The sequence below is a fragment of the Cupressus sempervirens genome, chromosome 8 (assembly GCF_028749045.1).
Source record: "Cupressus sempervirens isolate cs-2001-9-10 chromosome 8, ASM2874904v1, whole genome shotgun sequence".
Taxonomy (NCBI): Eukaryota; Viridiplantae; Streptophyta; class Pinopsida; order Cupressales; family Cupressaceae; genus Cupressus; species Cupressus sempervirens.
Window position 1 is genome coordinate 298,365,494 of NC_143125.1, and position 20,725 is coordinate 298,386,218.

General features: G+C 37.6%; 1 protein-coding gene across 3 annotated transcripts in view; it reads left to right on the forward strand.

Moving 5' to 3' along the window:
* The window catches only part of LOC149542600 (coiled-coil protein), a 71,669-nt gene that overhangs the window by 40,782 nt on the left and 10,162 nt on the right, over positions 1-20,725 (forward strand). Inside the window, exons 1-3 of one of the 3 annotated variants that reach the window (XM_089797495.1) lie at positions 20,008-20,251; positions 20,362-20,476; positions 20,567-20,643. The exons of 1 other annotated variant lie outside the window; for it this stretch is intronic. In XM_089797495.1, coding sequence (XP_089653621.1) covers positions 20,422-20,476; positions 20,567-20,643 — 132 coding nt within the window. In that variant the 5' untranslated portion in view covers positions 20,008-20,251; positions 20,362-20,421. Of the gene's footprint in view, positions 1-19,999; positions 20,477-20,566; positions 20,644-20,725 lie in introns of those variants that run through there. One more of the 3 variants, XM_089797494.1, reaches the window with a different exon arrangement.

The following is a 20,725-nucleotide window of genomic DNA, read 5'->3' on the forward strand; positions in this document are numbered from 1 at the left end:
ATGAAATCATTGCTGATCCTAAATTGAAACAGCATCCTAAAGTGCTTTTCCTATCTTTAACATTTCCACCCCAATCTGAATCGGTGAATCCATGCAAATCTAAAGCAACTTTATCATATTTGAGTGCATAATTAAGAGTGCCTTGTAATTATCTCATAATGTGTTTAACAACAACTAGGTGAATCTCCTTAGGTTCACACATAAACTGACTTAAGTCATGAACAACATAGCAAATATCAAGTCTTGTGTTTACTAGGTACATCAATGACCCAATCATCTGTCGGTAGAGAGTAGAATCTATTGGAGGTGATTTTGCAGCTACTTCTTTAAGTTTATGCAAATTCATCTCCATTGGAGAAGACATAGACATGCAATTCCACATTTCAAATTTCTTCAAGATATCTGAAGTGTACTTTCCTTGATTCAGTATGATACTATTAGAATTCTGTTGTACTTCCAATCTTAGGAAGTAATGAAGAAGCCCCAAGTCTTTCATCTCAAATTCTCTAGTTAGATCTTTCTTGCACTAATCTATAAGATGATCATCACCTGTGATTAATGAATCATCAACATACAATATCAGTATTACGATACCATCTTTATCTCTTTTATAATATAAGTTTGGATCGGCTTCAGTCTTAGAGAATCCTAAGCCGGTGAGATAATTATCAATCCTTTCATACCAGGCCCTGGGAGCCTGTGTAAGCCTATAGAGAGCTTTCTTGAGCCTGCAAACAAAGGCGTTAGGATCATGGGTTTCAAATCCTTCTGGTTGCTCCAGATAGACTTCTTCTGAAATCTTTCCATTGAGAAATGCTGTCTTTACATCCATCTGATGTACCTTCCATCCCTTAGATGCGGCAATTGTTAGGACAGCTCGAACGGTAGTATATCTGGCAATAGGAGCAAAGGTTTCTTCATAATCAATCCCTTCTTTCTAAGAAAAACCTCTAGCTACAAATCTGGCTTTATATTTCTCAATACTCCCATCAACAACATGCTTTATCTTGAATAACCATTTGGAAGAAACAACAGATTTTCCTTTTGGTCTTGGAACTATTTCCCAAACATCATTTTTCATAATTGATTGATATTCTTTTGTCATAGCTTCTTTCCAGGCTAGATGTTTGATAGCATCAGAAGGATTGGCTGGCTCTGTTTTGGATTAATCAATCATATTTGCTATATAACTAGAGAATCTTTTAGGTCTTTTACTTTCTCCGACTGATCCTAAAGGTGCAGCAAAATCTTGAGCTGCTTCAATTGCTTTTATGGCCCAAAGTGGTCTTTTCTTTGAAGTTTTCTCAAGGTTCATATTTTCATTTTCGTCCTCTTCTAGGTTCTCCCTCTGGGATTCAGATTCACTAATTCTTTTAGAACTTGATAAAGGAGAAGGTTCATTTGAACTTAAGGCTCTTTTGAATGCAAGATCTTCCTCAAAGATTACATCTCTGCTAAGTTCAATAGTTTTCTGTCCAGGTATGAAAATTCTATATGCTTTAGAAGTTTTACTATACCCTACAAGGATACCTTTCCTCCCAAATGGTTCTCTTTTCTTTTGGAACATGAATATATACAAGACATCAAAAATTTTGAGATGACTTAAATTGGGTTTTACTTTAGTAAATACTTCTTCAGGGGTTTTATTTTTAAGATAGGAGTGAGGGCTTCTGTTTTTAATGTATACAACAGTACGAGAGGCTTCTGCCCAAAGATAGTATTCTAGGTTTTGATAAAAAATCATAGCCCTAGCAGCTTCTATAATAGTCCTATTCTTTCTTTCAGCTACCATGTTTTGTTCTTGGTTATAAGGAACAGTGTACTCCCTCTTGATCCCTGATTATTTACAAAACCTTTTAAACAAGTCTGAGGTATATTCTCCTCCATTATCTATTCTAAGGGTTTTAATTTTATGTCCTGAAAATTTTTCAGTTAATGCTTTGAATACTTTAAATCTTTGTAGGATTTCTTTTGATTCTTTGCATTTTAAAAAATAAATCCATGTTTTCCTAGAGAAGTCATCTATGAACAAGACATAATACCAGAATCCTCCAAAGGAGGGAACGGACATAGGTCCACATAAATTTGAATGAATCAATTCTAGTGTATTATTTGTTCTTTTAGTACTATCATGAAAGGGACTTCTAGTACTTTTACCCAGGGCACACCCTTTGCAAATACTAGGGTGATCTTTATTTAATTTTGGTAATCCGGTAACCATCTTTTCCATAGTTGATAAAGTTTTAAAGTTTAGGTGCTCTAATCTTTTGGGCCATATTTCGTTTGAATCTTTAGCTTCGTGAACTAGGGTTTGAATGGATCGACTGGATTCTATATTCAACTCATACAAATATCCTTTTCTTTGACCAATTAATTTAGCTTTCTTGATGGAAGAGTTCTTAGCCCAAGTTAATATTTTGCCATCTATGAACGCAACATTGTGTCCATCATCTTCAAGTGCTGTTATCGAGATTAGGTTTCTTTTAATCCCTGGTACATAGAGTCCACCTTTAAGAAGAAGAGTATTTCCTGTTTTAGTTTTAAAGTGCAGCTTCCAATTCCTTCAACTGAGTGTGCAGAGTTATCACCAATGGTAACTTCACTGTTAAGTTTCTCTAATAAGGAATCTAGAGTTTCTTTGTATCCCGTTATATGTCTGGAAGATCCACTATCTATTACCCATGCCTTATTTGAGATTTCATTTGATAGAGAGGAATACAAAACACGATTCTCCGGATCATAAGTCTCTTCTTCTCTAATGACATTTGTACAATTTGCCTGTTGTTTGGAGTTTTCCGTACAATTAGATCTAGTGTCCAAATTTTTCACATTTGAAACACTTTATTTTAGATAGATCTTTCTTGGGCTTTCCATTCCTCTGCTTTCCCCTTTTCTTGTTGAAGTGCTTTTTCTTGCCTTTATAGGAGTTTGCATTAAGAACGTGAAGTTCTTTATCTTCTACTTTTGGTTTTCCTCCTTTCTTTAGTTTTCTTGACTCTTCTTGAAGACAATCATTCTTGAGTCTGTTAAAGTCTGGACGTTGATCTCTAGCACTTATTCTTTGTGCGAATGTTTCCCATGATTCTGGCAAACCATCTATGGCCATGAGCGTTAGTTCGGTGTCATTAATGATGGTTCCTATGCTTGATAATTCATCTCTAATGCCAACAACTCTTAGGAAATAAGAGTTTATTGATTCTCCTTTCTTTATTTGGATGTGATTTAGTTGTCTTTTTAGTGCAAGGACCCTAGTTGCATTATTTACTTCAAATGCATTCCGTAATGCATTCATCATATCGTAGGCAGTTTGGTGTTTCGTAAGCATAGGTACGATATCATTCTTAACTCCATCCAAGATGATTTGAATGGCTTTTCTATTTCCATTGGTCCATATGGATTTGTGAGGTTCAACTAGTGGCTGTTTGGATGCTCCATCAACAAATTGTTTAACATTGTTTTCTTCAAGAATCATCAAGATGCTGAATTTCCATGCTTCAAAGTGTTCCTTCCATCAAATCTGTCCTCAGGTCTGATTGTATATGCCATTGGAAATGGAAGACAACTACTGAATATATATAAGGTCTAATTACTGAAAATTTGCAGAGCCGTAGATTTGATAACTTGGCTCTGATACCATGTACAGTTCAGCAAATTCGTGAGCCTTGAATCAAACTTAGAGTTGCTGAGAATGATCCTTTAATAATATGTATATTCAGATTTCTTGAGGTAGATATCTTTTATGATTACTGCAGGTCCAGTGCTCTATGCTCAAACTTGTGTGATTGTAGAATCTCTGCTATGTATTCGTGGGAAGGAGAATGCTTGGAAGATCAAACTGTTGTGTATCTGTGTGTCCTCCAAACTACATTCTCAACCCACATATATATCCTTCTAGAGGGTATGTCCCTCAAGGGACATAACCCTTGGCATCTAACTAACAAATTTGTCATCCCTAAGCCGGCGATCTTAGTAGAAAAAATAGATATGTATAACTAAGTTTAGTCAAGAACAAACTAAGGTATTTGCCTATAAATCATCAACACCTTTAGAGAAAATATAAATTATGTTGAATGCCAATGAGAATATATGAATAGAAGAGCTAGGTACGGTCTGTACCATCAGACTTGTAGGTTATCTAGGTTAGATTCTTAGCAAAAGGTGATGAGCTAGTTAGAGTGCGATCTAGGGGTGAGAAAGTGCTAGAGGGTGTGGTCCCAAAGTCTCTGTGTCTTTTGAAGATAGAGCACAAGTCACCTATAATCAATATAAAAGAAGGTCAGGAGAGACTTACTCTCTCTAAATAAGCAGTAGAATCTCCATATGATCTCATAGTATATGGGGAAGAAGAAAATGAAGAGAGTTTGTCTTGGCCTCCCCTAACTTACAAAGCTAGCAAATCTTTTCCTCTCTAGCAAGATGGTGGTTAGTTTGGATACAAGGCTGATCAAAGCCCACTCCGAAGGAACTAAGAGAGAAAAACAAGACATGGGACCAACCACAAGAAAGGCACAAGGGGCACACTATAACCTTATCCTGTAGCTCGAGGAAGTGCTCAACGTAGAATGCCATCCTAGGACGGAGACCCCTAGTGGGATTAGTACAAGTGGTATGAATATTCTGTGGTATGGTATGATTAGTACAAGTGATATGAATATTAAGTTTTTCTTAACATGTATGTTTGACCCTCATCGGGAGGGCGAAAAATGAGAGGGGGTATCTAGGGAGTACTGGAAAATGGGGAGGTAGTTAATATCATTCCCAATATACCCCAATAGAGACAAGGCCTGAGCGAACCAACAACAAGCTTGACTAGTGGGATTAGAGCGTGCAATAACTTTTGAGGAACAATAGGCCAAGTAGGAATATCTACAATGCCCCTCCAGGGAGTCAGCGAAACCCCAATCCTAATTTACCCCAACAAAGACAAGGTCCGAGCGAATCAATAACAAGCTCGACCAATGGGGTCAGAGCGTGCAATAGCCTCTGAGGTACAACATGCCAAGTAGGAATATCTATGGTGCCCCTCTAGGTAGTCAGCAAAACCCCATAGCGATGTAAGAACTAGACTAGATAAAAATAGTACCAAGTCTTAATGGATGAGCACTAAACTCGACCAAAACAATATTGTACAGGGTGAAATGACTACATTGATGATCCACTTGAGAAGGATATTCTGAATTTTCTCCACACAGGCTAGTCTGACTCAAGCAAAGTTGACCCTTAAACCACAGAACCATAGGTCATAATGAGTTTGATCAATGTGTCCAAAAGAGTCATCTTGGAGCTTGTTTCCTAGAAATAATGTCCTAAACACTGTCTCTCAACAAAGGCCGGAGAACCATAACCCTTGTTGATGTGAGGTTGAGCTGCTAGACTTAAGCTAAAGTGAGGACCCAAGAATGAAACACCTGAATAAGTTTATGAAGGAACCAACTTGATCTTCTTGCTCTAGTATAGAAAGTGGATATGAGAGGTCTTGAGGCAATTAAGGACCATTACTTTGGTCTTGCTTGCGTTCACTATCAAATGTCAAAGATCACAAAAAGAGGCAAGGCCATCAAGGAGTCTCTAAATTCCTTTCAGGGAAGAGTCTTGAAGGACCACATAATCCTCGAAGAGAAGGATAGAGATCGAAACTTGGTGTAAGTAATAGTTGTCCTCAAGAAGGGAATGTGCCTGATGGAACTCCTCAAGATCATCAATGTAGAGCTCAAATGAAGTGGGAGACAGAGGGCATCCTTGCTTCACCTTGATGGTACTATGGATGAAGTTAGACAACTTGTGCAGGGTTTTGATGTGTCTCATAGAGTCTCATAATGCCACTCAAAAGAGTCATGGAGATACCAATGTCCCACAGTTTCTAGAATAAGGCAATCCTAGGAATAAAGTTAAACATCTTGCAAAAATCCACAAAAAAATAGTAAACCTTGAAGGAGCGGTGACATGCTTCCTTAATAATAGCTCTAAGAGTCAGGATGTGGTCCATGGTCTGAAAGTCCGGTCAAAAACCTGCGGACACTATAGCTCTAATGTGTTGTCTCTATTCAAGCTCTCAAGTAAGAATGCCATGTAGAACTTTAGCATAAAGCTTAGAGAAAGTGTACTCCACCATGATTGTACTTTATTTGTTGGGATCTGAAGTAGGCCCTTCCTTGTGAATTGGGGTGAACGATATGATGTGACTAAGAAGGGGAGAAACTTGTGCAAACAACTCTGTTAAGAAACTCCATGAGAAAGGGTCCCAAGACCGTGATGCCAAGCTTGAAGAGTTCCACTTCTTCCTCATCAACAACCCTACTACTATTCATGGATCTTGCTGATGTTGGCGAAGGTGAAGAGGTGGTAGTGAGGGGAGGAGAGATAGTGAGGGGGGCTAGATAGGGATATTGGAGAGGGTGGAGGTTTGGGAGAACAAGGAGGTGTGGTTGAGGGTGAGTGGGAGGTAGGACCTGCAAGGAAAGAGCGTGCTCCAGAAGATCTTGGGGGATTGAAGGAGGGAAATCCAAAGGGACTGTCTACGATGTGAGATGAAAGCGCACTTCTTGCGGCAGAGGAAGTGGCGGTAAGAGTCCTTAAGCTGCCCAAAGGAAGTAGAGTGGAGGACAAACGCTGTGTGCAACTTGCAGTAGAGGATTTGCAGTCATCATCATACCACTGGTTCATGGGGTACAGATTCCTACAATCCAGGGAGGGGGTCTTGTGGATGGTGTGATGGGGGAACGAGAGGAGGGCAGCCTCCCAAATGGAAGTAGCAAGGTAATCAAATCAGGAAGAGGTGCAATCAAGAGGGTGGAAGTGATATGAAGGGAGCAACTACCTGAGGTGCATGTTGAAAAGGTCCTGGTTCCCACCATGGAAACAAAGGCAGGTGCAGAATGGGGAGTAGGGGGAGGCCTATAAGGTGAGGCGAAGGAGGGCATGGTTGACAAGGGGGAGGTGGTGATGGTAAAGCTGCTGCTTGTGGGGATGATAGAAGAGCCAAAGGTATAGTCTACAATGCTTGCAGTCCCATAGTGAGGTTGAGAAGGATGGGAATTCTATTCAAAATCACCAAGTCCAAGGACACACATTTGGAGCAAGTGGCAGCCATACCTTGTAAGGGGGCGCAAGGAATCATTAGAGAGCCTTCGGAAGCCTGGGGATTGGGTCATACATGGAAGTACAAATTGGGTCTGTCATCCAGACATGAAGAGGGGTCTGCCAGTCTCAAGTCCATGTATTGTAGTCGCCAAAAAAAAGAATATCCCCCAAAACAAAGAATCTAGTGATATTGTCAAACAGGGTAGCGAAGGGGTCCCCCTTTGGCCTGATGGAACCCTAAAATTTGGCATCCATTTGTTTAAAAGAGTTAGTGTTGAAGATTTGATGGTGTATGGTCACTTTGGTGCAAGACAAGAATAACATAATAAATCATTCTAGAGCAGATATGTAGATACCTTGTGAGCAATTTATAAGGAAACTATGGTCATTGTTGTGACATGATTTGTCTTAATGATAACTGATTGGAGGATGAAGTATAAACAGATTTCATGTACAAGACCAATATCGTATGAGGATTCAATCAGAATAGTACACTCATTTATAGCATGTTAGCACAGGGAAGTTTATACTCAGAAAATATTGTTAACCATCTCATTATGCAGTACACTTAAAACATAAGGAAGTCAAACGTAAAATTATTATGTTGATTTCAATGAAACTGCATACAATAAATATGCATTGGAAGTAAAGATGGCAGTGGTTTACTCTCATACAATGTACTCGAGACAAATTTTTTTCCCCTCCATGTGCTCAGCAACAGGGACTGCCCTATTCTGTTAAGAAATGGTTCAAAGCTTGACCTCATTTCTATGTATTCCTGGCCGGGCCTACAGAGAGCAATTCCTCCATCAGATTCCACAGTGAGATATGTATGTATAGAAGTAATATATAAAAAACATCTGCCTGGCATATGTGTGAATGAAATAATTTAATGGCAATATACATATACAAATCAGGACACTGTTTAATCAGTAAACCGATAAGGCTATCACAGAGCAGATGTTTTACGACAAGATGTGTTTTCCATTGATATAAAATGTTTGATTATGCAGTGACTAAAGAAGAAAACAACAGATTATGTATATGGCAAAGTCTGTGTGATAAAGACTCGCTATGGTTGACGAACGGCGATTGAAGGGAAATTATTCAAATATCAAGTAAAATCCTTCATATACAATACTGCTGAGTAACCCAGCAACGTGACAAGAGCCAGAATTTCGAGGAGGATTTAATCTCGATACCTCAAAATTTTACGAATATTATCATATACGGAGATACCATGAATTGTATGAAGACAAAACCATAGCCCCATGAGCAAGGAATTCATGAATCTGGAGGTCTGATTTTAATGAGGAGTAATGGGAAGACCATTCCTGCCACAAGTACAAGTCACAAACAATGATGGGGAAGAGGAAGAAATAACAAGAGAATATCAGGTAACACAAGATTTGGTGGAGGCACGGGAAGTCTTTGTTGCCTAGTACATGCAAAAGGAAGCTTGGGAGAGTGCAGTTCTTGAGAGCACGGTAGGAGACAAGATTTCAGTGTCACAAGGCGTGTACAATCTTCTTGGTCGAATACCCTAGTTGGCAAGGAACTTGGTACGAGTGGATTTAGAATGAGCCAAAGTGCAAAGAGAGCAAAGAAGGCGACAAGTACTCCAAGATTTTGCAGAAAGCAGCACACCTGAACTCCAGATGAGGGACAATCCAAGAAGGGCATCTAGACAACAAAATAATTCATGCCCCTAATTCCAAATAAGGACCCGAGGCAAGTACCAAAAGAAGAAACTGAGGGGGAAACTACCCTATGATGGATTCTACTTAATAGGGAGCAGGAAGAAAGGCGTTTTTGTTTGAGAAGGTTTATTAACCAATCCCAAGGGCCAAACCAAATAGAAAGATTTTGATTGAAAACACCATAAGGGGAATAGACAATTTGGCAATCTTAGAAGAACAGGGAAGGAAGGAGGAATGGATGGACCCTAAAACCATAGCACATAGAGAACATCATCCTATCTAAGAACAAAACTCTAGCCACATAGAAGGAGAACTACAAGGAGAAGGAGAAGTAATCCTTCTAGGGAACAGTACTCAAGGAACAATTCAGTGAGGGACCAATACTCAAGGAGCAATCTTGTCTGGAACCAGTAGTCAAGGAGTAATTCCATCAGGGATGAACACTCAAGGGAAGAGTGAGATCACAAGAGAAGGATAGGATGATCCAACATGACATTGTAAAAATGTGCATAACCATATTGCAGGCGAATGGGTAGAATGATGTGGACGAGTGGTTAAAGGCATTTTTGGCTAGCCTACAGGGAATCATCATTGACTAATACATGGATTTAGAGGCCGAGAAGAAAGCTACATGGAAGGATTTGCGCACATCTTTTGAGAAGAATTTAGATTCTTACAGGATGACGATGAGATAGTAATAAAATATTCAATACAAGACAATGGAAGAATGAATTTGTAAGAGCCTATAGTAGGAGGATGAAAGAATTAATCGGGAAATCAGAAGATAAACTAGCAGATAGGTTAAAGAAAATATTGTTTATCGAGAGCTTAATACCATCCCTACATAGGAAAATGAAAGTGGTACCACCATCATCCTTCGGGGATGCCTACATGTGTGCTATGGATATAGAAAGTGAAAGAAAAACCTCAAAAGGAACGAGGCATGGAAGCGAGAGTGAGAGCTCAGAAGGAAGCGGAGATGAATCCAAAACAATCCAGACACTATAAAAGGATATGATGAGGATGATGATAGAAATAGCAACCAGTAAGGAAGGACGAAAAGAGGGGAAGGAGTCATGGTGTACGGATTGTGAGAAAGGACACACAACAACCAATTGCCTAAGAAAAGCATTTTGTGATACATGCCAAGTGTTAGGACACTCCATTAAGGAATGCCCTTATAACCTAAAAGCATACAACACTCAGGTATTTTTTATGCAAGGTGAACCATTCACACCCCCACATAACAAAAACATGGGAGTGTCACTAGGTGGATACAAAATAACAGAAGGGGAAGTAATAACAATAGCAATAACAATACACCTTGGAGCCAGATCTAGTATGCCGCCAGGGGACGTCCCATGATATAATGCAAAAGATGCAATGAATGGGGACAGTTTGCTTGTGATTGTCAAGGTGGAGGAATACATTGAAAGTGGTGTGGCCCTGGTAAGCATGGGATGTTGACTGTCATAGACAAAAAAGTGTGAACATATTGGAAATTTCAGATCTAGGAAGGGAAGTCTTAGCCATTACCAGAATGTAAGCAAGAGAATGTATATACAGGGATGTAGGCACAAAGAAAGAAATATTTGAGGAGGCTAGGGGTAATAGTCATGATACCATGGCAAAGGAAGGACAAGTACCTCTAAACTTCTCTCCATTAGGTTGGCATCTGAAACTAACATTATGCAAGAAGTATTAGAGGCCATAATATTGGTGAAGGTTACCGATCTGTTGGAAACATTACCTCAGCTAAGGGTGGCAATAACACAAGGGGGAAGTAATAAGTAAGAAAAATCCATGAAGGGAAGGACGCAAAGACAATGAAGGACACTAACACCTTATTTACCATAGGGATGGGAAGGACACCTACGATGGTAGAAATGGAGATAATGGGATGTAAGTTGACAAATACTATTGTGGATGTAGGCTTGAGCATTAATTTCCTCCCCGAAGAAACTTAGAAGGCCTTCAGGAAACCAACTCTTTAGCCACCCACATTTTAGTTTGTAGGACCAGATCAACATGGAATCAAGCCTAGAGGGACACTAATGGGACAAAAAGTAGTTATTGGCACACAATAGTTCTTCCTAGACTTTGTAGTGATTACTTTGGAAAAGAAGGGATATGGTGGACTATTATGGGAAGGATGACTGGTAACAAGAAAGACAAATCACAATTGGGAAAAAAATACTCTCCATTAAAGTAAATGGGCGAAAGTATACAATTGACCTACGGTACCAAACTGTAAGTCAGGAGTTGGCATATGATTCGGAAGCTGAGGGGGAGGATGGTGGAGTAGAGCTAGATGAAGCAGGCATATTACGACTAGAAGATTGTTTAGAAGATGAAACAAGTTCCCTCAATGGTTTGTTGAGTAACATGGATTGTCTTTTGCAAATTTACTAACATTGCCAATGTAATTGATGTCTTCCAAATGCATATTTGAAGACTCAAATATGAGGAGACATGTCTCATGAAGAGACATGTCTCATGAAGAGACATGTCTCTATAGTTAATCATCATTAGTTAATATATTAATTAAATAAATAACCAAATAGGTCCCTAGGGGTCCTTTCGACACATTTCATGACAACATATGTCCCTAGGGGCCCTAGGACCCCTAGGGACCTATTTGGTTGGTTCAAAACCAACCAAATAGGTCCCTAGGGGTCCTAGGGCCCCTAGGGACATATGTTGTCATGAAATGTGTCGAAAGGACCCTTAGGGACCTCTATATATATTATTATATATACAATATAATGTATGTAATATAATAAATGTAATATATACACAATATAATAAATGTAATATATATATATATATATATATATATATTGTATATAAGACTATTTATCTAATGATGATTTACCATCAACAATGTATCTCATGATCAAATCAATCTGACTGCAACTACAAACTTAACACTCCTTTTTAGTTAGGGAGGATTGATATAGAACACATTGTGCTCTTGAGTACATGAAGAGATATCATCTTAGTATGATATTCCTGGAATGACATATTTAAGGATATCACAGTAAATCCATGAACTTAGATGTTATCTTTTAATATAATCCGAAGTATGATTCAACAAGAAATATTAATAATATGATATTTCATCATACGTATATTCTTTTGGTATGTGCAAAAAAAAAAGTTATATCGTAGAAGGATATGAGTTATCTGATTTCCAGCACTTCGGGACAACAACTTAATATCATGATCTCTATTTTGACAAGTATCATGATCTCCGACACTTTGGGACAACAACTTAATGAAGTCTGATCATAATACGTTCATTATCATGACTTCCAGTACTTTGCGACAACAACTCAATGAAGTTTGTCATGATAACAGGTCTACCATTAATAAGATCGTCAGCTTACAATGGTAACCTTCTATCTGATCATGATATGTTTGTTATTATGACTTCTAACACTCTAGGACAACTCAATGAAGTTTTTCATGATAACAAGTCTACCATTTATAAGATCGTCACCTTACAATGGTTATCTTCTATTTATATATGTCAATGAAATATTGTCACCTTTCATTACATATCATATGCGAAATAGTAACCACCATGAACCAAGTTAGAGGGTGGTACAAAGGCTTACATCTCAATTCTCTCTCATAGAGAAGAATGCAGTACAAGGAATTTCACTTAGAACTTCTCCTCATAGAGAAGATATCATTCACAAAGGATTGCATCTCAAAATTCTCCCTCTGAACAATGATCCCAGGAAGTCAGGTCCAGTAGTTACTCCCTTAGAGGCTCTCTTCCCCCAAGGATTCTTGTCAGACTCACTTTGAATTTGATATCAATCTTCCGATTTTCTAGTGATAAGTTAATACTTCCTCATGATGCATTCAAGAGTAGGCCCATCAAAATCATGCAGTCACACACATGTATTTCTAGACTCCCTCTGAGTAAAAATCTTCTAAGCTCTTGCTCTGCCTTTGAAAAAATGTCGTACTCCCTCTTAATGTAGAACGATACTCATAATCTCAATCATCAAATATATTTGCTTCAAGAGCCTCACTTTATCCAGCTTGATCACAACTTCTTTTAAGCTACTATCATAAGCTGCCTAATTTGTCATTCTTCTTTTCCTGCAAGATCAACTTCAGATACAAAGGAAAAGATCAAGGCAAATAACTCATAGTATGTGTAGAATTACAAATAAGAGAGAGACTACAATAAGCAACGAAATATAATACTCAAGGATAATAAATACTTATTTGCACATTAATTTTCTTGATACAAGTTGCTCCAATGAAGTTCCACATGTATCAAAGAAGATAATGTCTTTGTATAAACATTTGTCAACCAATGGGAATGAAACATTGGTTATAATCCTCCCCCCCCCCGCCCAATGTAAAATCCCCACCCATTCCATCAACATTGTTGGGTGATAGTATCTATTTAGTGATACTTGCTCACCGTTCTATGGAATTTGTATCTTGAGGAATGTATTGAAGTTCTGCTTCCATGAATGATCCATCATTGCTATTATTCCTCATATCATCATCTCCTTGGTGTGAGTGTATAAAGTTCCCTCTATATAGTTGCTTTGATTCTATCCGATTTCCCAATTTCAAGAGGGTCCTTGTAGTTTCCTTGTAGAATATTTCTCACCTTTCACTTTGATATGTAGTAGGGTTTGCCTTGGTTTAAGGAGATCGTATATGTTTTACTCTTCGGAATACATGTTTCCTCTATTTGATCCCTCTCTTTCAAGGTTGCCTCTAATGACATGTCTAGCTTCCTCATAATCTCAAACTTCCTCACATGCAATAAGATTCTCGGTTGGTGACTGATCCTTATGATCTTGACATGGTAAAATCATGTGTGACTGTTTGCAATGCCTGATCTACATCTTATCCAATGTCATGGGCCCTTTGTAGTTGACCGCCCATTTTCCAAACCTCTTACTTGGTAATGTGGGCCCTTCTTTGGTATCCGCACGCTTTCCTTTCAAATCCTATTCACAATCTTTTTAAGTGTTCCAACTGCTTTAATATAACGAAACTAATGTGTTATCCTTGTTTTATAAACCCCACTATTCACATCAATGCCATCTTTTATTAGGCGATTGGTATTTTATTTGTCTATAGTGAGTAGCTATATAATATGTATTCATGTTTCTTGTTCCTCTTGACTACTACATTTTATTGATCACTCAAGAATCCATCTCAACATAGTTTACTCCCTCTGAATCACTATGATCGAGATCGCTGAAGGTTGACTGAATCATATCCTCTATCTGCTCCTTCAGATGGATATGTCAGACTGCCTCTTTTCGTGTGAACACATTTTCAGAGGAAAAGATCAAGGCGAACAACTCTTTCAATACTAATAAGAATATTAACATTAGTTAGGATTTTAGTAATTTAACTCATGCTTGTTGCTAACAATAACATAAGTAACTCATTATTTTATATTTCTAATAATAGTAATTATTGGAAAGTAATTTTTAATAGTAGAAATTTCACATAATTATATTATACATTAAATAAGTATCTAATGTATATTTAAACAATATACATATATTCAATATGTATATATAATCTATTTTTTTTACTATATCATTTCCTTATTAATACCCAATAAACATCCTAACCAATTCAATTGACATTCACTTAAATACATTTTCATAATGAAATAGATAAATACTTATCTCCATGTTATTGCTGACGCAGTCTATAAAGTGCCTTTGAACTCATTGGATGTCCAATCTATCCACATTGAAACTCTTGTTGTGCATTCTATGTAAGGATTGATCAATTGCTAATCTTTTATATTTATTATCATCCGCAAGGCATCGATTAAGATCTCTCTATGCAACAATATGGTGAATTGATAAATTTACAATATTGATTTCATTATGGTCCATGGTAAGTTTTCAAAATAATTTCGCATGGTCGTTGTATACAACACCCTCCTTTCATGCATAGGCTTTTGAGCAGCTTCATATTCCAATTATTCTACGATGGTTAATAGGTTTTAGTATTTGCTGTGTACATGTCTACCACTCGAGCATGATGATTGCTTGGTTGCTTGTTGAGTGCGGCCCACTGTGTAACCCCGCTTTGACTGCACCTTTTATTGCTCATGAACCTATTGAAGACCACTTAGACTCTTGACAACATGCGTTCAAAATTAGTAGTTACAGATGCTTTCAATACAATTAGAGGCTTCTAATTGTAGAAGTCATTTTCAATATGTATTAGTCTGCAACTCTTAGCAGTGACAAATCTTTCAAAGTAATTTTACTTGAATATCCCAAGCTCTGTCCAGAAGAAATTCACATGCATGAAAATGGATTGAATTTCTTCTAGCACCTAAACAATGATAAAATTGCTTCAAGCATTAATGACCCTCAAATATCAACAAAAATAGTCTTTGACAATACAATGGTTGTTTAAACCACAATCTGATTTGAGCACAGTTATTTGATGACAATGCCATAGTTTCAATAGGCTTTGTCAAAGAGGTCGTGTTCATCCACATGTATCTCCAGCTCCTAGACTTGGCTGGTTTTCGTAATGCATCAATGGGTCAAATTTCCGTAGTATATCTTCCATGCGGAAGACCATATTTACCTATTATGTGCTTATTGTCTTCCCTTTATATCTTATTGAATCGGTACCCGATGCCTCTACCTTCCCTTCATCATTGTATTAGTTGACATTTACTTTCTTAAGCTATTTCAAGATAATCATAAGAAATAGCCACAATAAGTGTTCCAAATTCTTATCTCACCCATCCCATAATACATCTACCATAGTATTAATAGAATCAATAACATAAGTAAGAAGTGTGGTTAGTTGGTAGAATTGATTGTGTAGGATAATTTCTTGTACCATAAATAGTCACAGACATAGTCAATACTTATTGGGCTCTTTAGAGTTTTTCTGCAATCAAATGTTATCGCTTAGTATGATGAGTTTATAGTATTCCTCTCATTCTCTATTTTAATGATTATACAAGATCATATTTTGGTCTTTTTCGTATTCAATACTCCCTTATAGGATGTATGTATGTCTTGACTATTTCATTCAATCCATCCATTTGTATAGCCTTCAATCTCGTTTTGATCAGTTGTTGTATCTTATGTTTTTGGTCTTTTCCAAAGTAGTGAATGATGTCACTATATATATTAGCAACCTCAGCCTAAAGCTTTGTTATGTCCTATCGTAGTCTACATAGGATGATAACTTTGATAATTATTTGCAGAGGCCTTGTCATCTTCTTTGCTATCAAACTTCCAATTTCTTTCATTTTTTGATTGTACGCATGTGGTTATTCCTTAATATGTTTTCCTTTCGATGGGTTAGAGAGTAAATATTTGTGGAAGTCCTTGCTACCGCTCGGTAGCCAGTGATTGGTTCAAACTTTTTTTTTCTTCGTTTGTTTGCTCTTCATCAAATGCTCCATGTGCGGGTTTGATACTTTATTCACTGGAGATGGGATTATCATCATTGTGCACTTCTTGTGATTATATCGACAATTTTAAGTGTTGATTGGGCTTCCTATTCTTAGTTTCAAATTGCCTATCATCTGAGACATTATACAAATTATCCTCTCACTGTTGAGCGACTTTCTAATTATTGAATCCCTTTCTTTTCTGCATGTACCATCTCATATATAATGGCCTTTGCATGAATATTGGTCTTTGCAGTCTGGCTCTAATACTCTGCAAATGTACTAACATTACCAATATAAATAACCATATGTATAATATATATAAGAATATATATCTAATGATGATTTACCATCAACAATGTATCTCATGATCAAATCAATCTGACTGCAACTACAAACTTAACATGTTCCATTGACAAATGGGGGATTATGAAGTATTTCAACCAGAATGTAATATGTTTTAGATTCAGGAGATAGAATCTCAGGAAGAATACCCAGGGTGCTATAAGGAGTACAAAGAGGGTACGACCAAACTTGATGACACCTTGGCTCACAAATTCAAGAAGGACAAAGAAATAGAACATGAATAAGCTAAGCAAGAAAGGATGAATCTAGGGAAGGAGGACCATCCTAAGGAGATCCTGATAGGAGATGACTAGGACCCAATATTGAAAGCAACAACCTTTAGAATCTTCTTGGAATATAAGGATGTGTTCGCATAGGATGTATAAGGACTTAAAGGGAGTGCCACTAGAACTATGCGTCCATCGAATACCCCTCATACTTGGAGAAAGACCAGTGCGCAAAATACTTTATCAGATGAACAAGAACTATGCTACGAAAGTATAGGAGATCACTAAATTGCTTGATGCAGGTATAATATTCAAAGTGCAGACCAGTGAGTGGGTTTCACCTATAGGTATACCTCTGAAGAAAGATGGGAACCAAAATCAGATTTGTGTGGATTTTAGATGTCTAAATGCAGTAACAATAAAAGATTCCTTCCCAATTCCATTTACTGACAGTATTATAGAAGTGGCCGGTCATGAAATGTACTCCATGAATGAGTTTTCAGGATATATAACCAAATTAGCATAGCAGAAGAAGACAAATTGAAAACCACATTCATAGTGGAAGATGAGGTGTATGCGTACTACAGAATGCCATTCGAGCTATGCAACACACCTACTACATTTCGAAGAATTAACCTGCTACATTCCAAAGAATTATACTCCACATATTTGATGGAATGTCTGTAGGGGATTTCAAAGCTATCCTGGACTTATGGTCAATCTACAGTGGGAAGAAGCACCATTTGAAAGCCATCAAAGAGTGCATGGAACGATGTTAGAGGGCAAGGTTGGGGTTGAATCCAAAGAAATGCAGATTTATGGTCCCTCAAGGAAGACTCCTGGGGCACATAGTATGCAAAGAAGGATTGAAAACAAATCCCAACAAGATTTAAGTCATTCCTAATTTGGAAGCTCCCTTAGATGTGACTGGTGTCAAATCATTCTTAGGGCATGTGGGACACTAAAGGAGGTTCATAAAAGTATTTGCAGAAGTATCCCTACCTTTGGAGAAATTAACTAGGAAGGGAGAACAATCGTTTGGCAAAAGGAGCAGGAGGTGGCTTTCCAAGAATTGAAGGCGAGACTGGTGGGAGTGCCAATTCTCATATACCTAGAGTGGATCAAGGAGTTACATGTCCATTTAGATGCTTCCAACTATGCAATAAGTGCGACACTAGCACAAACCAGGTAGGAGGGATTAGACCATCCAATGTACTTTGCAAGTCGATTACTTTCAAAAGCTGATTGAAACTACAACACCATAGAGAGAGAAGTACTAGGTATGGTTTATGCTATTAAAAATTATAAACATTATTAATTAGCCAAGACTTTCACATTTTGTTTTGATCATCAAGCTCTCATGTACTTGGTAAACAAGCCTATTATACAAGGAAGGGTAAGTAGGTGGCTAATCCTCCTTCAGGAGTTTACTTTTAAAATCATAGTCCATCTAGGAAAGAGCCATGCGATTGTAGATCAATTGTTTAGGATAAAATTAGAACTTTTCGGGAAGGAAGTGAGTGAGGATTTTCTAGAAGCACATCTATTCCAAATCACAGTACTATCGCATTGGTATGAAGGCATTCACAAGTACCTATCAACTTCTACTTTCCCTAGGGATATGCTAGTCACTGAAAGGATAACAACGTTGGAGGATGTTATGGTTGAGGGGCATCATACAGACCTGGTTGAAGGACACTGTATGGACTTTGCAAGGGTTTTTTCTGTGTAACATATGGGTGAAAAGGAGAAATATTTTTTTACGAAATTGGCCATACGTGTTAGCACTAATGTACGAGCAGGGGAAGAAGTTAGTGTGGGATGAGACAAATTCACGGTATGGACAAACACTCGTGTGGAGTACAAGAAGACAACAATCCTCGTTCCAGCCATACATACCATAGAGAGCACCGTACAAATTAAAGGAAGTGGCATTGTGACGGAAACCATACGGATTGAAGGAAGTTGAACACAAGAAAGAATTGGGACAGCGATACATGTGGAAAGAAATAGTTGTGGGTGTTGGTTGTCAAAACCGCAAGTTGGAATCCTACGAGCCTTGCCTGCTCAATGCTAGGATATCCAACTGGTTAAGGCCAACTTGACGAGATTGATCGATGCGATCTAAATCCCCTGCACTTTCGGCTCTGCAAGACCGAGGCGGTTGTACCTGATCCTGGACGAAACACTTAGATCCAAGACACTTAAAATAGATCAATTAGAACGCGAACGTGATAAAAGTTTTCCAAATGGCAAGAAATATAGGAAAACTTTAAACTTGCAATTTGTGAACTGAGAACAAAAGAAAATGATTGAAATAACGTTTTAAATAAAGTATAAATATAGATTAATGCAACAGATGAATATATTTATTTCTCAAAGGCAAGAAGCAAGACATTTGCCAGCATATGGATTATGGATTAAGAGCAAAAGACCAGTGCTTAATTAGATGGGCAATAGAGTCAAAATTATCAATTGAAACGTACAACTTTATAAAATCTAATATATTCGAATTATAAACAAATTTAATAATCAGATGCGATGGATCAATTATTTGAATGCAATTTTAATTAGTCTAAAATGATCTTTGACTCCCACAGAGACAAATTAGACGTAAATATGGAAACAAATAAAATATTTCACAATATTTATGTTTATCGAATTTAAAATGCGATAATGATCTAGTCCACTTATCCGAATATTAAAATATTTATAAAAAATAAATAAAAGACATTTATAAAGGACACAATTTAATAATAAGTTAAACTCTAATGCAAATAGAAATAAATGCGCTTACAGATTATGCCGGAAAAATTATAAGTAGAGACACTCCCTAAGGATGATCTATCCACAGCAAATATATTAGGACCGAATGAAATTGACTCAAAAATCCACCATCCACAGGCTTGGTTCAACAGGTTACTCCTTTGCCGATGAGAAAATATAATATTTCATAAGACACGGGATAGAATTTTTTCTAGAAAAATAAGAATGCATCTGAATATCATATTATTGTCTTGTTTGATTTTACTTTACATATATTTATAAATGTCTGAAGGGCATCGGTTGCTTTCCAAGCAACGTGCGTCTTCATAACTCAAAACTGAAATAATTAACAAAAATATAATATGGTTGATTGTTTTGGACACTTCCAAACTTTATTAGGATTAGTTTTGTTTTTTATACTTCATCCTAATAAAAGATTTGAATCGCTAACGCAAGCTCTCAAAATATTTCAAAAATCCAAAATGCGTAAACTCCATCTATCCTTGCTGTCGAGACCTGGCGCCTTCTCATCTGCAACATGACACACGATATCATGAGTCCCGTGTCTGTATCCTTCCATTTCAGATTCATAAATCCTGCAACTCCTACGAGGATGACATTATGCAAAATCTCTGGGCGCTGAAGATGTAATTCTCCATCATCCTGTTGCATGTTCATATGATGCAGCCCTTCAAGCCCAGGTCTGCCCACCACGCAAAAACTCAAACTTCAATATACAAGTTCTATGTGCTCCATAATTGGAAAACCTGTTCCAAGCGCTGATAATCTCGTTTTCATCTTTCTGCTGAAGGTGATCTTTATTCAAGCGGCTCCTGATGATGAGTCTTCTTTATATGTGACTCCGGGGGTGATGATGCGATTCCCTCAATCCCGTGGGCGCTTGAGTGCGGAAATACACAGATGGGGTGAGTTGTGTGGAACTCCTCTTTGTCACTTGAAGCTTCTCCGTAAGTCTTTTGCTCACTGATGGTTCCTTCATCCGCAACACGTTACAGGAACTTCCAGTGGCTTCATCCTCAGGCATGACTTCTTCATTCGTGTGGACCATATCCTTCATCGCTTTGGCAGTCGGGTTTGAATTTCAGACCTCCATGGTTATTTTTCTACCTGCAAACAACATAACTCAATATTAGAAATCCATTACTGGTGACAAA